Consider the following 19,427-nt stretch of genomic DNA (forward strand, 5'->3'; position numbering starts at 1 on the left):
ACCAAGTCTAGGCAGATCTTATTGACAGTGCAGTCCTTAGCATTGGCTTGTACTTTGTGAAACATCTTTAAAATCTTGGAGCGCATACTGTTGGCACGTAACAATCATAAGAGTCAATGTTAGAGTCCATCTTGCCTTATACAAGTCCTTTTTGTATGTGCCACATACCTTGGAGGGGCCATTTTAAGGGTGTTGCTCAAGGAAGGGTTGGATGAATTTGGCCTCATGGCAACTTTTTTGATCGTTTGATCAAGTCCAGATATCTACACATTTGTTGCAGTATAAAAAAGGGTTACAGAAATCCCAGTAAGTAGCCCCTAAGTTCCTGTACCACTGAATGGCGCTAATGAAGTTCTGCAACTCTCCTCGTGGACTCATCTGGAAAGGCTTGTTCAAAGCTGGTCCAGAGAACATCTGAGGATTTAGCAGTACTCTTGTAGTGCCATTCTTCTCATACTCCTCAAGCCACCTCTCTGTGGATCTAAGTGGGCCTTGTGGTATTCTCTGCTTTAGTCGTGGCTCAGGAGAATGTTCCTCCCATTCAGAAACAGGAGTTTGGGATGCAGTGTGGTCTGAAGGTAAACGTTTTGCTTCTACATGTGTCCACTTGCAATTGGCCAAAAAATATCCACTTAGATGTATTTGTTTCACTTTCTGCAGTCTCCATTGTTGTAATTTTTAAGGTTTTGGGTTGTTTGGTTTTAATGGAGAACTATGTAGTGAGTTTATTGGAGTGAAACTTGATGTTACCTTCTGGCATTCTCTGAGGACTTGCTTGCTTTCTGGCTTTTACAAATGAGCTTGACTTGTAGAAGCTCATAATCTTGTTGTGAAATACATGTAAGTGTTATAAGAACTTGGCAAGTTGAATCCAAAAATTCATCAAAAGATCCTTTTACAAAGCAAGTGGAAAATTAGTAACTTCTTGCGTATAATAGATGAGTATTGTATGGTCAATGTACTTGGTCATACCTATGCTTGTTAGCCCAAAATTTTGAGCCTTCAGTGTTTTCTTCAGCAAGTGTTGGAGCCTGTATCATGAATTTTCTTTGTTCTATGAGTCTGCCATTGGGCTACAGTCTGATTTTTTTTTTTGTAATTTTTGTCACAATCCAAATTGAAATGTAATCAAAACAGATGGCCTGATGCCTTCCCTCGACTGATGTGTTTTAATTGCCCAAAAGCCTGTTTGCATTTGAGTTATTGGTTCAGAGTCACTAAAGAGTGGAATATGATATACTTAGAAGGAAAAGTAAATTAAACTATCTGTTTTTTCATGTGGTTGTTCCAGGTATTGCCCTCTTATATCTGCAATTGTATCGCGTCACAAAAAACCAGAGCCATTTGCAGCGATCTCTTGATTATGTGAAGAGAATCCTTCGCAATCTGAACGGCAGAAGAGTTACTTTCCTCTGTGGTGATGCTGGGCCACTAGCAGTGGGTGCAGTAGTTTATCACAAGCTGAAAAACGACAGTGAATCTAAAGAATGTGTTGCCAAGTAAGTGGTTGATGGTGGAAAAAGCCATGCCCTTCATTTGTAGAGAGCATTGGTTCAGTAGCATTAGCAAGTAGAGTTCTGGAGGACAGGATTAAAAAATGGAGATGCTTTTTTCCCAATACATTTTCTGTAGAAGATTACAAAATATGCTTTATTAAAGCTGGCTTACACTTGATTGATATTTAGCGAGTTATCTTGACTGCTCTATTGCTGTAAGGACAGGATGTCCTGGCCATATCTGTAGTGCATGCACATTTTGATTTTGTCACATTGAAGTGACATTTAACAAAAGCCGTACGCTTGTCATCAGCAATATGTAGTGCTTGGGCAGTATGCAATGCTTCCTGTAAAGCATGGGTCTTAAATGTAGATTCATTACAAAACATGTACACTTCAGGGATGTGGAAATATCCAGACAGAAACATTGTACATTGGATTGATATGTACAAATGATTTAAGAAAACAGAGGCTTTAATTAGGTCAGAGCATAAGAAGGGTAGCCTGAAAAAAATCCAGGCCCTTTTCAAAGTAAGCTAAGTGTAACAAATGTCTTGAGAAATCCCATTTAGACATACAGCTTCCTTGGAGAACTGACTGTCCCTTTGCTGGCATGGAGCTGATTGCTGTCCTGGCGAGGACTGGAAGCACTGGAGCCCTGTGGGGTTTGCATTCAGCACCAGCAATCTACCCACTAGCGATCCAGCACCATACCTTAGGCTGCCAGAATTTGTGGGCTATCCTTGTGTCCTTATCTCCATTCTGGTTTATATTTGGAAATACAGTTGGTGTCTTTCTAATCTAGAATTGTAGTGTGATTAATCTCTGTTGCTGTTCCTGAATATTTCAGTTTTGAAATGGGTGGTAGGTTTGGGTTTTTTTGCTTTCAGAACTGGCAGTGAACTTGGAAATGTCATTTTGGGTGCAGCTAGGAAAGCATAAAGCATGAGTGTAGCAAAATGAGATTAGCGATAAATCTTTTAGTCTCGACTCTGCAAAGTCGTTTCTAGGAAGAGGACTGAAAAGGAGGTTAGTTTGATTATTTGTTCCTTTTCTTCCTTTTCTGTTTACAAATATAAAGACACCAAGTGGTGTATTATAGATGTCAAAATGTAAGCTATGACTGCACTTTCAGCTTTTTACCTTGTAGCTGTCCAGTTTTATTATTTGAATAATAAAATGGTTTAACAGAAAATAATTTAATTACAAGTCCAAAGAATACTTCCAAGAAAGGAGTGATAATTTTTTTTTTTGAGGGAGAGTGGCTTTTCCCTGGCATTAAGCAGTGATGGCATAAACAAATAATTGGGGTCAGTGTTTTTCTTCAACGTGATGTTAATGCAAACATTTCTGCTGAGTAATGGTTGCTGAGCGGTCTGGGAAATGAATTTAGTCTTAAACCAGATTATTTTGCCACCTTCACCGATTTAAAATATGATCATCTCCATGGTTTCATTTAATTGACGATTTAATCACAAAAGATAGAAAGTGACAGGGAGGGAATAGCCAGGAACACAGGTCTCTGGTCCACCTCAATTCTAATGGAGACTGGGGCAGCAATAGCAGGGAGTCTCTTTGGAACAAATACAAGTTGCAATGGCCAGCACAGGGTTTTTTTCCATCACTAAAGGCAAGCAAAACACTTGTGCGTAATAGCAGTGCCCTTTTCAAAACTGAGCTGCTAAACATTTGACACATGTTGCCTAGGGAGAGAGAGTACTGAATGGTGATGCTGGGTTTTTTGTTTTGTTTTGTTATTTCCCTCTTACACATCTACAATTAAAGGTCCTTGCTTAGGCAAAAAATCCAGAGGCTTCAGGTGATGCTCCCTATTTGTTGGAGTATTTCCCCGGTCTCATCCTACCTGACCCCATACCCACGCACCTTTTTCTGTCTGCACAAAAACCTGATAGTTGCACTAGTACTCTCCTGGCTCTGGCTCCAAGTTGCCTGTTTGTCGAGGATGACAGGCACGCAGAGCTCCTGCGTGTAACCCTGGCAGCTGCCTGACCTGGGGGTGACTGAAGGAAACTTGGTGGGGCTTCGGCACTCATTCTGTTTCTGGTTTGATTGGTGCCTTGTGCAATACATGGTCCAATATGGTCTCAAGATGCTCTCTATCCCTGCCTTCCTTATCTGATGCAGGTTGTTGCAGCTCCAAAGGACAGTTGTAAGCACAGATGCTGAACTTCCAGATGAGCTGCTTTATGGCAGAGCAGGTTACCTATATGCCTTGCTGTACCTGAATACTGAAATTGGTCCGGACACTGTCCCACAGTCTGTTATCAAAGAGGTAAGATGCTTACTTTTCTCTCTCCAGTGCCACAGCATCAGTGAGATTGAGCTGGAATCGCTCCTTCACATAATTCAAGGGATTGAGAGAGGGATGCTGGAGAGGAGAGTGTTCTTGAACTGGGAACTCATTCATCCCTTCAATCTCTTCTCCCTTTCCCTGCTGCCCAGCTGGGACTGAGATAGACCAGTGCACATGGGTCCATGGCCAGCCATGGAAATGAATCTAATAAGTAACTAGTTTTGGAACATTTTAGCATGACAAATTGTTATGAAAAACTTTGAGACAGAAGTGTGGAAGTGCTTAAGTGAAAAGGAGGAGAATTCAGTGGGGAGAAAATGCACAGCTCTTCTGTATATACCAGAACCAGAGAAGTCAGACCTGTAAAAAAAAGTGATTTAGAAGTATTTATATATTAAATTTCTACTCTTAGAAAGATAAGTGATTCCATCATTCAGGAAAAATTCCATTTCTACCTCAAGTCCAAATGAATTGAGTATCTTTGTCCTGTCACTGTTTATTGTGGCTTATTCTTTACTGTGGTTTTAATTATAACAAAGCAAAACCCTCTGAATCCAAGCAAGACAGACAGAAGGGGTGTGTTCTCTTTCTTAGGTAATAGATGCTATTATTGAATCGGGGAAAAACTTTTCGAAGGAAGAACGGAAAACAGACCGTTGTCCTCTGTTGTACCAGTGGCACAGGAAGCAATATGTTGGAGCAGCCCATGGAGTGGCTGGGATCTATTACATGCTCATGCAGGTAAGATCATCTTCTGTGGGCAGGAGTGAAACACCAGTTATTTCTTGCTTTGTATCAGAGGATCTTATCCTCAGTTTTCATGAATGTCCAGTGTTTTACTGGGTCATAGTCTCACAACTTGGTGTGAGACTCTGCAGCACAGAGCTATGCAGAGATGCCAGATCAGGCCATGGTAGCAGAAGAAAACTGTGACTTGGATATCCTCACATTAGAGTGAATTAACCATAAGTTGTGGTTCAGAGCACTGGCATTCCATGAGCTGAAGGTTGTTATCCTCAGCAGAGACAGTGACGCGCCTTCCCTCGTCCTCATACTTAATTCTTCTGGTGCCTGCAGTTAGACCAGCTAATCACCATCCATCACTCTTAATCTTCAATTTTTTGCTATTTTTAAATGAGTACACTGCTGGTGCCTCCTGCCCTCCATGCCCTTCCTCTCTTCTCCAGTAACTTGGTTTTTTTCACTGTCTTGAAGCTTTTGTAAGACTATCCTTAATCACACATTAGTCTTCAGTATGCTTTTATTCTTTAAATGTTCTTCCTCTTCCTTATCTCCCCCTATTTCTTCGCCCGAAAATCTGACGTTTCTTGTGCCTTTATGACTCCTGCTCTCCCCTTTCTCTTATCCTGAGTGAAATTCCTCTCTTCCGTATACCTCCTCTTTCCCATTCTTAAATCTATTCCCCCCTGCCCTGAGATTCTCCAATAGGATTATAGTGTTTTTCAAAACAGACCTGTATATCTTATTTCTTTTGTACAATCTGGAAAAAGAGCCAGAATACTCATTACAGAAGATGGCCATAGAGCTGCAAAATTTATATTGTACCTGTTTCTGTTTTTCAGAGGTGCTTCCAGTCTGTGCATCTTTGTAAATATTAACTGTCTTACCAGCTAATGAGAATGACCTCCCTTCTGGCAAGTAGAAGGATCATACATCCTTGCAGACTGAAGCTGTGTACAAGTGTTCACTGCAGAAGTGACTGAGCTGGTATTTGGTGTTGTCACTGCTCAGCCGTTTCTCATTTGCAAAAGATGCTATGACTTCTTTCCATCTGTTTCAGATTAGCTCACATTGCTTCCACCAGTAGCTGAGGCTGAAGCGGCTGACTTTGCTGTGGAAGTGGCTACTGCTCTCCTACCTGGGGGCATTTCTTACCCTCACTTAGCTCCCTGTTTTCTGCAGTGACCATCTCACTGGGGCCTCAGGCTGCTCTGATTTCCTGTGCCCTTGTCTTCCCACTTTCTTCAACAAGGTGATCCACCCCCTTCTAGCTCCTTCATTTTTCTGGCTTCCATTCTTCCTTCTCTGGCTCTACAAGATTTTCTAAGAAACATCCGGTCCTTTAAAGAAGCCTCTTTAAAGGTTCCATCCTTCATTTACTATTCAAGGCTGATAGCAGAAATAATTGCACAGTGCTTTTTGGTTTAAGCAGAAGCTACTCTGTCTACATGTTAAAATCGTAACTATCTTTTCCTTTACATATAATTGTTGCTTTTAAGAATACCACAAAGCCATTGTTTATGCAGCATTAGATTACTGCCTTTTCACTGTACATTAAATATTGTGAGTCATGCAGAATTGAGTCATCCACTGCAGAAGAAGATGGCATATTAGAGCCTATCTTTTCCCCATCCCTCCCATGCCAAATGAGAATTTTTCTGTATTTTCAGGAAAGAATTCAGGAGATGGTTTGGTGAGTGGTTGTTTGATAACAAAAAAGGGTGTCCAACGTAGCACCCAAGATGTGAAGGTCATCTTTTCTGTACAACAGCTTTGTGAGGAAACGTATCACTGGATTTACTTAGAGAAGACTACTGGAAGAGTAAGAGCTCGACAGTGTTGAATAACTTATCCAGGAGGTTAAGGGAGAATTCTGAAATGCTTGCTAGGGAATCTCTAATCATAGCCTCTTTCACTAACCCTGAGGAAAAAATTTCTGTTTGCGTGTCATTCTCTTGGCCAGAGTCAGGACATGTACCTCTAGGTGCCTTTTTTGCTGTTGGAAGTAGGTGCTGGGAGCCTCAGTAGCTGGGGCAAAGAACTCGCTGGTACTGAGATCTTCTCAGAAGCACAAGGTGAGAAGGAGGTTTGTAAAGACCTCTGCTCTTCATGTTTTACCTCTCAAGGACAGATGGGCTGGGCTTGCCTTGCACAGCTCAAGACTGAAGACGTTAAACGTCTTGCTAGTGCCCATCTGCTTTTCCTTCTGCTCCAGGGGTGCAGCATGGAATCAGAGCCCCAAAGCAAAGCTTCCCCGAGAGCATCCCAACCCCACAGGTCAGCATCTGAGTGAGGGCTGATCATCTCCATGGTGTTCTTCATGATAAGCTGACCTGTATTCAGGTATAGGTCTGATGAGCAGTGTGAAGGGTTCTGTACCGCTCAGAAGTAGAGTTTGCTTGAGGGACCTGGTACGTAGAAGTGTGGCAAAGTTTTCCTGGCTGAGGTCAAATACAAGCTTTTGGCTTTTTCACATTACTGAAAATACAGCTATTGAAAGTCTTCCTTCATTTGGCTGTAGGATTGTGAATTGCGGCAGTGTGCTCACCTGCGAATGTGCTGGAGCTGGTGGGAAACAGTGAAGTTGTATGACATCGAGTCATCAACAAAGACAAGTTATTTTAGAAAATAAGCTCAGCTATTAGGCTTTGGTACACTCAAATTTCTGCGGTTGTTCCCGCAGCTTGCAGGATTTCCAGAAATCATGCAACCTGTGTAAAAATTGAGAGCTCTGTTAGGAAAATATTGTAAAATGGGCTGGTAGGGGAGGGAATATCACCAAAGAACGACAGTAGACACAACAGATACCTTTACTTACAAGGAGTGTACAGGTTGGTGGATCTGTTAATAAATACAAGAAATGAGAAAGAAAATTCAGAAGAGCAATCTAAGGATGAGTTTCTACTACAAAGACATTTAGCTACCTGCAGAAGTAACTATTGCTTCTGAAATTGGAAATGCAGATTTATAGTCCATAGCTTCAGGGCATTTTGTTTATGATGGAAAACTTGAACCTTCATAAACCTTTGCAAGGTAAGCACTACATACACTCTTCTTAATTTATTGAGAAATAGGACAGGTTTACGTTAGCTATTTTAAAAACAAAATGTGTAACTGATTGTGTTTTAAGTGTGTATTATGAGCAAGAAAACTATCAAACCATCTTTATCCTATAAGTGTTCTCTCTATTCTAAGGTATTAAGAGAGGCCTAGGAGTCTGTATTCTGTTCTCAGTTCTTCCACAGTCTTTCTGTGTCACCTCCAGTAAGACACGTAACAATGTGGTGTCCCAGTTCCTTTGTCTCTATAGTAGCTGTAAAAATGCTCTTCGTAAGGGTATTGTAAGTGGACTTTAATTAAATCTGTATGAAGTGATTCAAAGTAATATTTGGATCAAGGGCACATACGTAGGATACTTGAAAATAGATCATAGAATTAGGTGTTGATACACAATTTTTTACTACTTATGTTTATGGTTTTGGTGGTGGTTTTTTTATGTTTTCTTCAGCCAATTGCAAATGTGGACCAGGAGACTCTGGCAGAGCTGGTGAAGCCAAGCATTGACTATGTGCGTCATAAAAAATTCCGATCTGGGAATTACCCATCGTCACTGAGCAATGAGACTGACAGACTGGTTCATTGGTGCCACGGTGCCCCCGGCGTCATCCACATGCTCATGCAAGCTTATAAGGTGAATTGTTCTGTGTTCATATAGACCTCTATTTCTACAGAGAGACCTATACATGGGCCTATTAGATTGTAAGGCTTGCATTTTCCATCTTCTTAGATCTAGACTTTCAAACCAGAGCCCCAGGCTAGGCACCTAAAAACCTCAAAATACTTACATAGGTTTGTTTGTAAAAGGGAAATAGCGGGTAAAATTGCTTCTCAGGATGCTAGTAGTTACTAGACTTTAGGTTTTCTTGGAAAAGGGCCATGTATTTGAACAATCTGGTATCAGAGTCCTGAGTGTGAGAACATTGACCTAAATTCTTTGAGTCTTCATCCCAAGAGTTTTAAGAATTATGTTGGTTTTCAAAAGCATAGGTTCATGTGTCGTGCCAAAGAATGTCTTCCATAAATTACTCTCTTATTAACATACAGCTCTTGAGAACTTAAAAGTCAGAGCAAAGATCCCAGGCCCCTTCTAGGCCATAAATATAACCACCAAACTACCACAAGCCTACTGTTCGCTCTCCTCTATCCTTAACTAGGTTTACTGTCTCTCTTGTGTTGTGCACTTCTGATTTCCATGACATTTGAAAGCATGCCATTTAATTAAATTTATGCAAATTGATTCCTGCTCTCAGCAGCCCTCCTTGGCATATTCACTCGTTGGCTTCTGGGTGGGCTGATGAAAAGCAGGCTTGGTTTATGGAATAATTACTCTCGCTGCTACCTGAAATGTGAACTGTAAATCTCTTACAGCACTGCTGAATGAAGCAGCAGTCACAGTTGTTTTTCCTTTGGACTGTAGATTGACTTAACACTGCAGACAACTATTTTTTTCACCCCTTTCTTTGCCAATGCGATGCTTTCCCCAGCACAAAATGTTTTGCAGGAGATAAGAGGGATAGGACCAAGTTTTGTTTAGCAGTCTCCTTTCTGGCCTCTTTTTCTGTTAAGATGATGGGGCATATGATGCTTTTCTTTTAGTCTTTATAATCTGCTTTTTGAAGACACGATAAGACAAGTTGGAGTGTGTTTTACTGGCTGTGCTTTCGTAGCAAGCACAGGGACTTGCGATAACAAACGGCAGTGTTTGTCATGGACATCAAATACTGCTGTGCTGGGCCTTCATTTGAAATGTTACAGCTAAGTAGCTGACAAACCCTGTTTAGAGAGATGGACTTTCTTTATTAGTCTTGTGGATTTAAGAATCTTGCATGTTAATTGCTTCTGTTACCTTATGAAATAGCATCCTTGCAGGGGATGCTGTCTCTAAAGGACGAAGTCTGCAGTCATGCATCAGTTACTGTTCATTTTTGTTTTATTGATCTGTAGAGTGACTTAGGCAAAGGGGAGCGAAAAAGTAGTTTTCTAAAGATGCGAGTCCAGTGATGTTCAGCGAAACTGCTTGGTTTTGGTTTTGGCTCCCTTGATGGGCTCTCTGTGTCCAAAATGCACTCTGTTTGCAATAAACTTTGCAAAATTTGCCCTTTGCCCAAACTAGCAAGTGCTTCTGAGTATTTCCAATAGAAATGCTAATCAAGATGATGAAGTGTTCCTACTTGCACCTGTGACAGAGAAAAGAGCCCTGTGCTGTGCAGAGAGACATTCTTGTGCATTTTCGACATTGAATTGAAGGCAGATGGTGAGCAATCAGCAGGAATTATGTAAAAAGACCAGGACCTAGAACTTTAGGACCAGATGTGGTGGCCAGTATTCTGTGTTACACTTCCTGGAGGCAAGAATTACATTCTCTATTTCAAATCAAATGAGGTAGTGGTTTGGGAATGAAGAGGAGAAGCAAAAAAATGTACCAGGTACCCTTACAAAATAGATTACAGGTTGTAGAGCCAAGGGCCTTGGACTTGACGTTTTTTTTCCTTTTGGGGTCCTGATTTCAGAAACAAAACTTTAAAAGCTCTTTCTTTTTCTATGCAGAGAATTGAGAAACCACTTAGTAAGAAAAGAAAGGCAAGTCTATGATGAATGGATTATTAAAATCCAAATGAATTGCATATAAAAAAACCCATACCAAAAACGAGACATCTCTCAGGTCGAGTTTCCTTTTGTTTTCATTAGTATTTCAATTTATGTGTGTTTATTTTGTTTTTATTCCGCAGACCTTTAAAGAAGATAAATACTTGAAAGACGCTATGGACTGTAGCGATGTCATCTGGCAGAGAGGTTTACTGAGAAAAGGATACGGGATCTGCCATGGTACTGCTGGCAATGGCTACTCCTTCTTGTCTCTCTATAACCTAACTCAGGACAAAAAGTACCTCTACCGAGCTTGCAAGGTGAGCTCTGCGGCATCCCAACAAAATTACTGTTCCCTTTCACATCATGACGCCTGTGCAAGAGTAAAGTGTGATGAGAGTAGGCTGCTGTGTGCTGGATTTGGAGCTGGCTGGTAGTGTGGCTGGTGGGACAAGTGTCCCATCACCTGCTCCCCTGTACTCAGGCTTAGACTGGGCAACTTCAGCTGTGTATGTGGGGCAAGCACTGTCTCAATACACAGAGTGAAATGCACAAATGTTCTGTAAGGGGGGAGGAACTAAACTCATATTCAGAAAAAAATAAAGTCTGAAATTCAGCTTGCCTGAAGAATAGCAGGCTAATGTTATGTGGTGCTAATTATTCCGCTGAGACATCCAATGTCGTCCTCAGCTCCTCAAGCAATGCTCTTTGTAGTCTTTTGTAATTATTTGTTTTCAGACTCCTGTCTGTTTGGGGCTTTTAGAGCTCTGAGTTGCAGTTAGTAAATTGCTCACTAAAATTTCTTTCATTAATACAAATTGCAGAGAAAGACGCGTTCAGAATTTTTCCGCAGGAATTGTCCAAGTTCTGCTATCAGCTCTGTGCTGGCAATTATAACACCAAAGGAAGGCTTTCTTAGCTTCTGTTTCCTCATCTCACAAGACTTTGGGTTTGGTTTTGTGTTTGTTTTGCTTGGGTTTGTTTGTTCAGCTTAATTCATGGATATTTGGTTTCATATTGCATACATAGCTAAGGCCTTTTTTAAGGCATTAGCTAGGCCTTTTTAAAGCATTGTAACGGGAAATTTGATGAGTTGCTTGTTAGGTGCTTTCAGATGAGCACTGGCCACATGCGAAGCTGTTCTATTCATCTCCACTGCCAGGCTGTCCTCTATCAGCAGAGCTTTAAAAAGTTGCTGCTTGTCTCACCTTACATTTAGCAAAGCATCACACCACAAGGACACCTGTGGGCATACCGGCATCCTAGAGAAGGTAATAAACCCCCGGCACTCCCACAGCAAATGTGTGACTTTGTTAGATGTGGACTTAAATGCTGCTGACAGGTGAGCCACAGCACCACGCACGCATCGCTGGCGGCACAGCTATGGGGCTCTCCCTGTCACCCTCCCTGCTCCTACATCTTCTGTGGCTCTGTGCAGTACTGGCATCTCCTGTTGGTGCTGCATTTCTGGCCCAAGAGAGCCCTGATGTTCTTCCATACGAAGCTAGAGAAAAGCAAGCATATCTGTTTCTAAGCTGAAGAAAGAAGAGACTCAGTTACGTACCTGAAATCCCTTTGAGAAGAAAGATATGGCACAGTGGCCAAAGACCGTTTGCTGGAGGTGCGCCGCATGGTCTGGTCTGGCAATGTATTTGCAGCCCTTCTGCATTTTAGCATCTCCAGCACTCAGTCAGGCCCTTCAGGCTCTTGCAAGGCAAATCTTGAAACAGGCAGAAGAATTTCCTTGTCTGGCATTCTAGAAGTCTTTTCTTTTTGAGCCAGAGCATGCAAGGGAAGCGAACATGCAGTTATGCTGATACCTAAAGGCATGTAACTGAGAGAACTAGATGGCTCCCCTCCCAGGGCTGTTTGCGCACCCTGAAAACATGAGTCCCAGGGGAAGGAGTCTGCCCAGAAATACCTAGTTACCTCTCAGCACCCATGAAACTGTTTCACGAATGAACCAGAAGAGCTTCAAAGGCCGTGGCTCATAGAGCCCCCTGGTTTGTGTTTCTCACTTTTGGCTTCACAGCTTTTCTCCAGCATTAGCAGGCAGGCTCCCAGGAGGCTGAGTAGCTCCTGGCTGGACCTCTGCGGGGAGACAGGGGCTGTGGCATCCGGGTCTCCAGGCAACAGAGCATCCGAGCCCTGTGCTGCTCAGCATTGTGATTAAACCACTGCTGATGGCAAGCATGCCCAGTCTATGACAAATAATGGCAGATGTCTTCCTGCCAGAACATTTTTCTTTTTTATCCCCCTCCCACCCAGTGTTAGTGTGGCTTACTGGATCTGTGAGTTGTGCTGAAGCTATGTAATTGTAAACAATGGTTGTACTACAATAGCCTGGGGTGCATTTCTTACATTTCTGTTGCAGTTCCCAGGCTGGTAGTAATAATAAAGGCTAGGATGCAATAAGATGTGGATGTTGCAAGAATTGATTGTAGTTTAGAAACATGGCATAAACATATTCTGTCCTCAGATGTAAGACAAGATTACATGGAGAATTAAACCTTGGTTTGAAGATTTATACCTGTGAGGGGACCAAAAATGTTTAATCAGTTCTTAATAACAGTGTGGACCACAATGTTTCTCATTTTTTTGCTGAGTATCATCAAGACATTCACATACACACAGCCCTAGCAAGAGAAGAAAAATCAAAGAAACCCTAATAAATATTTAAACAGAACAGAGTGGGGGAAGAGGGAGGAGATGCCAACCTTTATCCTTCTGTTGAGCAGATTGATGGCTCCATGGGCATGCTCACTCCCCATGTAGCTCCTGTGCTGGAGCTGGGGCACCGTCTAGTAATTTTAGACTGTATAAATGTAGCAGTAGTTACATTTATACAGTTCTAAAATTACATTTGGCTCTTTGAAGGCAACCACGAGGCTGATGTGGCCCCTCGTGAAAATGAATTTGACACCCCTGCTCTAGTTAGTAGAATGATCTGTTTGCTAGCAGGTTGCCCAAATTGCAAGGGAAGTGGGGAGAGACCTCTCAGTTCTTTGCTCTGCAGGAATCTTTGCACTGTATCTTGAATAAGCAGTGATTTGCTTCCAAGTATGGAAATACTGGGGGAACTTGTGGCCCCTGTATGCTCTGGGGAGCCATAGAGGAGAAGGAGGTAGTTGCTATTAAATTGATCCAAATGCAGTTCATAAGTCGTGTATGTCTAATGTAGCTATTGCAGCAGTGTTGATCACACACAAGAAAGACACTGTTAACTCTTTTTAATGGTGTTCCATCTTCTGCAACAAAATATTGATGACCAGAATTGTGTAACTGTATTTATAATGATTTTTCACAAGACTTGGGGAGAGCAAATAAATAAAACTAAGTAATGGCAGCTGGAGATTTAATACTCTAAATTGGTGCACAGAAGTGAAAGAAAACCAAAATGCAATTAACAACCCTACGTCCTGAGAACATGGATAAATTAAGCACCAAGATGGATAAGGAAATGGTATTAAGAGTATTAGAAAGATTTTGCCCTTGAAATTGAATATGTCTGTTCTCACGGCGTTTTTCACTGACCTGTAGCAGGGTTGATTTACAGAAAACAGAAGTTAAGTACAGCCCACCTAATTACATTGTTATGAAACTGAAACTTGTGCTGTGGAAATACGTATCCTAAAACCTAATTGCAGTCTTGTCATGGTTGAAGTGGGACAAATTATCCTGGACAGTGATTTCTGTGTTGTGTCGCTGTTTGCACCACTTTATATTTAGTACCTGTTAAAGATATACAGATACTTAAGCTTGCATTTCACAGTCTTAATTTTTTTTTTTTTAATATTTTCCCCAGTTTGCTGAATGGTGTTTGGAGTACGGTGCACATGGATGTCGTATTCCTGACCGACCTTATTCTCTCTTTGAAGGTAAACTGATGGTGTTGCAAATGGTGCGGGAAAGAAGGGCAACTTTGCAATTTTGGCACGTGCTTAGGAGCTGGGAAATCTTTGGTGGGTTCCTCTGCTATTAAAAATAGACCCACCCTCTATCACTACCTCTGCCTAAAAGGAGATGCAGAGACAGGGAGAAAAAGACAAAATCATTCACTATCACAAATTTGACTTTTGGTTGCATTTTCAGCAATTTCCAATGTAAAGCCAGTGCCACTGTCATCCTTTGATAAAATTCTGCTGTGCTGACACCTCTTGACTTAAAGGAAACAGAACCTGGGCAACAGTTTTGTCGCAGGGGTTGTTGCAGAGGGACTGGGCAGAGGAGCAGCTGTGGGCAGGGGGGTTCAAAGTCACTGCTGCTTGTCAGAATGAGACCTTCTCTGCTGCAATACCCAAGCAAGGAAAAGCTAGTTCTAACATGAGCCCAAATCACTCGAACAGAAAAGAAATGCAGAATTCTTAGGGGCTTTTCTGCAAATTCAAAGATGTTTCTAAATACTTTCCTAGAGTTCCGTATATATATTTTTGTAGTTTATTTTCTATTCCCTATCTCATCCTTACGTTTTAGAAATACAGTAGCAAGGAATCATAGACCCAAGCAGGATTTAAAGTAGCGCTGCTGTTTCCCGAACAATGAGCCTAGCGTGCCACCTATCACAAGTACATGAAATTACAGCAGACCAAATAAGATTATTTAACAAATAAACCAATCCAAGGTGTGAACACAAGAGAGCAGTAGTAATATGCGTCTCTTCTAAATACAGAGTTATTGTCTTGATGTTTAAGGGAGAAAAGTGTAAGTATTCTTATTCCTGAGAGCTCCCTTGCATGCACTTGTAGAGGGAAAATGCAGGCATAAAATCTGATGTATAAGAGCTTTGAAATTTGTTGAGAAGGTGAAGTAATGTCAGCAATAGGATGATTTGTGCTTTAATGTTGACATGCAGTTTTTATTTTAGTTTTTTAGCGTCAGTGATTTTATTTATTTATTTATTTGTTTTAGAAAAAACTAGGAGTCTCAAATTTGAGACAAGAAAAATAAATCTTAATTTGGGGGGTATTTTTGTGTTTGAAGTTGTCCAAGTCTGCATGTACGTCCACTCTTTCAGTGGAAGTTGCATGTGCATCTTACGAGGTTGTCTTAGTCATTTCATGTGCACCAGATGCATTATTTCAGGAAGGTTCCTTTGTTTGTATGTGCTTAGCTGTTGATAAAATAGGAAGTCAAGTTGGTCATAAAAGTGAGCTTGTATGCTCCCCTGCTGTAGGGTGGCTCTGTTGTCTGTCACCCTGAGAGTTTTATTAGGTGATGCTGGTGTTAGTGCTTCAGGCTCTGGATGACCTCTTTATGAATAGTAAACAAAAGAATCTGTACATCACAAGTATAATAAAGTTTTGCCTTTGTTTTTTTTCACCAGTGAAATGATGAGCAAGAGGTGCTCATATTCTGAGGGACAGTCCAAATTGGAATTTACTTTTTCTTAATTGAAGTATCATTGAGGTTGTGCAGCTGAAAAACTGGCAGCAGAGAGATCTTGGTTCTTTCCTTTGATCTTTTCAAGTGAAACTTGGTTTCCTGGGCAAACTACAGATGACCTTGCCTTTCTATAGGCCCTAAGTTCACCTGTTCAAAAAAATCAGTGAGGAGGTGTTTAAACAGGCGCTGTTACCTTTGCAGTCAGCTGTGCTGCTTTAGTGTCAAAGATGCACAAAAATGTCTTTCTCATTATGTTTTAGGTATGGCTGGAGCTATTCACTTCCTCTCAGATATTTCAGTACCGGAGACTTCTCAGTTTCCAGCGTTTGAACTTGGACCTCAAAGGAGGGAAAACAAAGTGGAACAGGACAGCTAAAAGATCATTTTGAAAGGAAACTGATGCCAAAAGAGATGAGACTGTTTAGTGCCTCTGATACGGAACCAACTCGACCCCGAACCGACAGATGGATAAACCCCTTTTTTCACCCCTGCCCCAAAGGACCATGAAGTCGTTCGAGCATGAATGGGAGAAGCCACAAGTTCTGTTAAAATGACACCTTCAGATGTAGGACGAGAGAAGTCGAGTTTTGAACTTTCTCTCTTCCATTGTATTTGTCTTCTTCAGGTCTTTGACATGCTCTGCATGTTTATTGGTGTTGTCTGTTGATTGGAGTCTTTTGTTGTTAGCACAGCTGGTCTCTGTGAATCTCTGTCCTGTACCTTGGCGCATGACTCACAACAGCAGTGTTGCTTTCTGAAGCGTGGTTACCCAGAGAGTTCCACCTTATGCCAGAGAGTTCACTGCAGGACAGTGCCCAGCTTCACTGGTGAGCTGGCACCTTTAAAAAGAGTTGGAAAACATTTTTATATTCATATTTTTCTGCATTTTTCTCCACAGTCCCTAGAAGCTAAGATGTTGGAGATGAGCCTTTTTTGAGGAAGAGGTATGAAACCGTCTCAGTTTTCAGAAACTCAGCAAGTTGGAAGAGACCTGACTTGTCTTTTGCTGCTGTTGTGGGAGGTTTTTTTAAAAGTCTGGAAGGGCGGATCCCTTTGATACCTGCACCTGATTAGTAGGTTGGCCACTTAGAGCAGGCTGGAGATGCTTGTCCCCATCTCTGCAAAGCCCCATCCCATAGCATGAGCTTATCAAAGTGAAGGTGAAGTCACCTGTACTAAACTCCCACTGCTGCCAAGAGCAGAGACAGCATAACTGTGCTTCTCCTCTCCTGTGCGTGGAGTTGTAATAAAACTGTCCTGCAGCATCTTATATGCACATGAGTAAGGGAGGGTGTCAGGGCAGTTTCTCATACTGTTAACTCAGGACGAGTGATGCTTCTGAACCAAGGCAGTGATTTCTTTGGGGCCCTTCCCTCCCTCTCCCAGCCCTGCTGCGTTTAGCTCATATAGTATGATAGGAGCGATAAATACCAGCTGCTTGTGGAGGCTGCACAAGATTAATGAGCAATATGAAATGTTTGCTATAGGCTGTAATGGAAGTTGATTTCATCTTAAAATCCAAACAGAAAAAGCCTTTTACCCTTAGTTTTAACTTTGCTGCTAATGCTTTGTTTCCCCTGGTAATGTGGTGTGGTTGTGAAAGACTAGACCTGCCTCCAGGTGCTCCTGAGTATCAGGTGGGACATACTCTAAGTACACTTGCAGCAGGCTTATGTGTTCCAGACAGTAAGTAGGCTCCGTGCTTGGGGAAGGTAAGTCAGTGTAGCGCCCTCTCACTCACTCAAGTTCTGTTGTCATTCTTCGCCCAGGTGTCCCTGTGTTCTGTCATTTCAAGTGTTTATTTTAACTGATCCCTTCTATGGGGTGGCAGTGTCACAGATGGCAGAGACTTTGTCCTTTCAGGCATGCATTGGGATAGATGTGACCTGTGGGACATCTTTTGAGCTCCAGTGTTTGCAGTCAAGCTCGGGGAGGCACTGTTGCTCCTGCACAGACCCCTGAGTGGTAGCACATGACTTCCTTGAACTTCATAGTGTCTATTGCCAAATCCATTCAGATGTTGACAGTCTCCACATTCAGTTCTGCTAGGCAAGAGCAGCAGTGCCAGTGAGGGACAGCTTAATGTCACAGTGTAGCTCCTCTGCTGGTTTGCAGGTAGGACTAAAACATGGGAGCATTGGGAGAGACTTCCACCCCTCTGGCAAAGGGCAGAAGATGGGGAGCGGGCACCCAACCCAGCTGCGTCTCTACAGCTGGGCGTGAGGGAAAGTGCTGAAAGGCAGTGGGAATGAGGGAAGCAGCCTGGCAAGTGGCTGGGGTGAAACAAAAGGGAGCAGAGCACCAGAAAGCAGAGGGATCACTGAGCAATAGGGGGAGCAGATTACAGGAGGCAATGCACAGTGTACTGGCAGAGGCAATCTCAAATGAGATGTTCCTCTGTGGCAGGCATGCTAAGGTCTGTGTTTCTTGTTTCAGCCTGTGCATCACCGATTCTGCCCATAAATCAGCCAGGGAGGAAACTGGCCGCAGGGTGGAGTCTCACAGAAGTCCTAGCAAATGAGGTATAATAGATGGTAGCCCAGATCTTGTTTCACATCACCCCCCTCCTCCTTTTTTCCTTCCCCTCTGCTCTGACTGCAGAGCATATGAGGTGGCTTAACAGGGAAGGGACTTGCCAGGTGTGTAGGAACCACCTGCAAACAGAGAACAGAAGCCACCAGCCTTCCCAGCAAATCCCAAGTTCAACTAGGGACTTGAGAGGCAGGTATTTTTGTTCAGTGGTTATAGACACGTATGATGCCTTGGCTGCTGAGCTTGGGATGGCACCTGTGGGAGCTGATTTTGGCTGGCTGGACCCCAAGTGGAATTAAAACTTTCTGGTTTAAAGAAGTATATAGGTGTATACACACTTAGAATGACTTAATACTGAGCAGATCTCTGAAATGCTTCAGTGCACCTGTCAAAATAATGAGCAAGTCAGCTACCAGCTCTTTCTGTACCATAGCCAGCCTTCTGCTGCGGTGAGGTCAGGCACCATCTTTCTCTGTAGAATCCTCTTGGAAACGTGCAGGACTGGAAATGTAATGTATTGAGTCAGGAAGCGTCTTGACAGTGCGTCTGCCTCATCTTCCTGATGTGACTTTCCCCATGGCTCTTCCTTTCTGTTCGTCACAGCGTTGTGATATCTAGGTTGCCCATTAAGAAAGGATATTGTGTGAAGGTGAAAAAATGCATTTCACCAAGGCATTGTTTTCAGAAATCACATCCAACTAAAAATATGGAAAATGTCTTAATATTCCCTGGTTTGCTTTGTCCGTGTGTAGTAGTCCATCTGTTGCAAAAAGCAGTAGTGTTAAAAATGGAGATGCTCTTTGGGCAGAAAAAGAGGAAAAAATTGCTGATGTTTTGTTCTTTGGCTTTATTAGTAAAGATCAAGCTATGTGGTGGTAATTTGTGTGATTTTTTTTTTTTTTCTTTTCCTGTTGTACTCCTTCCTTCCAGCGCTGCAGTGATAGCTGTCCCACTGATCCAGCGCTGAACCACCTCCTGATCTCATAGTCCTGCAGGATGGTACACATACCAGAGTATGGGCAAATTGTTGGGTTTTTGTTTCACAGTATCACAGTATGTTTGGCATTGGAAGGGACCTCAAAAGATCATCTTTTGTTTGGTTGGTTTTGTTGTTTTTTGGGGTTTTTTTTTAACCTTCACCTTTTAGTAGCATTGCAGACCTCACTGCTGCTTTTCCCAGGTGATTTTTAGTGTATGTTGCTTAGTGCAAAGCACTGCTTTCTTCTCTGGTCACACAGGTCCTGTTGAACACTTTGGCAGCTCAAGCCTGACTCCTGACTAGCTGTTTTTTAGGAACACGTATGAAATTTCTCTGT

At 42.2% G+C, this 19,427-nt stretch overlaps 1 protein-coding gene across 2 annotated transcripts in view; it reads left to right on the forward strand.

The window, feature by feature from the left end:
• Positions 1-18,990, forward strand: part of LANCL2 (LanC like glutathione S-transferase 2) — a 34,080-nt gene extending 15,090 nt beyond the window's left edge. Inside the window, exons 3-9 of one of the 2 annotated variants that reach the window (XM_082044273.1) lie at positions 1,292-1,499; positions 3,642-3,789; positions 4,405-4,551; positions 8,060-8,242; positions 10,341-10,517; positions 14,003-14,075; positions 15,840-18,990. In XM_082044273.1, the coding sequence (XP_081900399.1) occupies positions 1,292-1,499; positions 3,642-3,789; positions 4,405-4,551; positions 8,060-8,242; positions 10,341-10,517; positions 14,003-14,075; positions 15,840-15,955 (1,052 nt within the window). In that variant the 3' untranslated portion in view covers positions 15,956-18,990. The remainder of the gene's footprint in view (positions 1-1,291; positions 1,500-3,641; positions 3,790-4,404; positions 4,552-8,059; positions 8,243-10,340; positions 10,518-14,002; positions 14,076-15,839) is intronic. The other variant, XM_082044274.1, reaches the window with a different exon arrangement.
• The last annotated feature ends 437 nt before the right edge of the window (positions 18,991-19,427 follow it).

The sequence above is a fragment of the Streptopelia decaocto genome, assembly GCF_964273445.1.
Source record: "Streptopelia decaocto genome assembly, chromosome: 2".
In the NCBI taxonomy this organism is placed as follows: Eukaryota; Metazoa; Chordata; class Aves; order Columbiformes; family Columbidae; genus Streptopelia; species Streptopelia decaocto.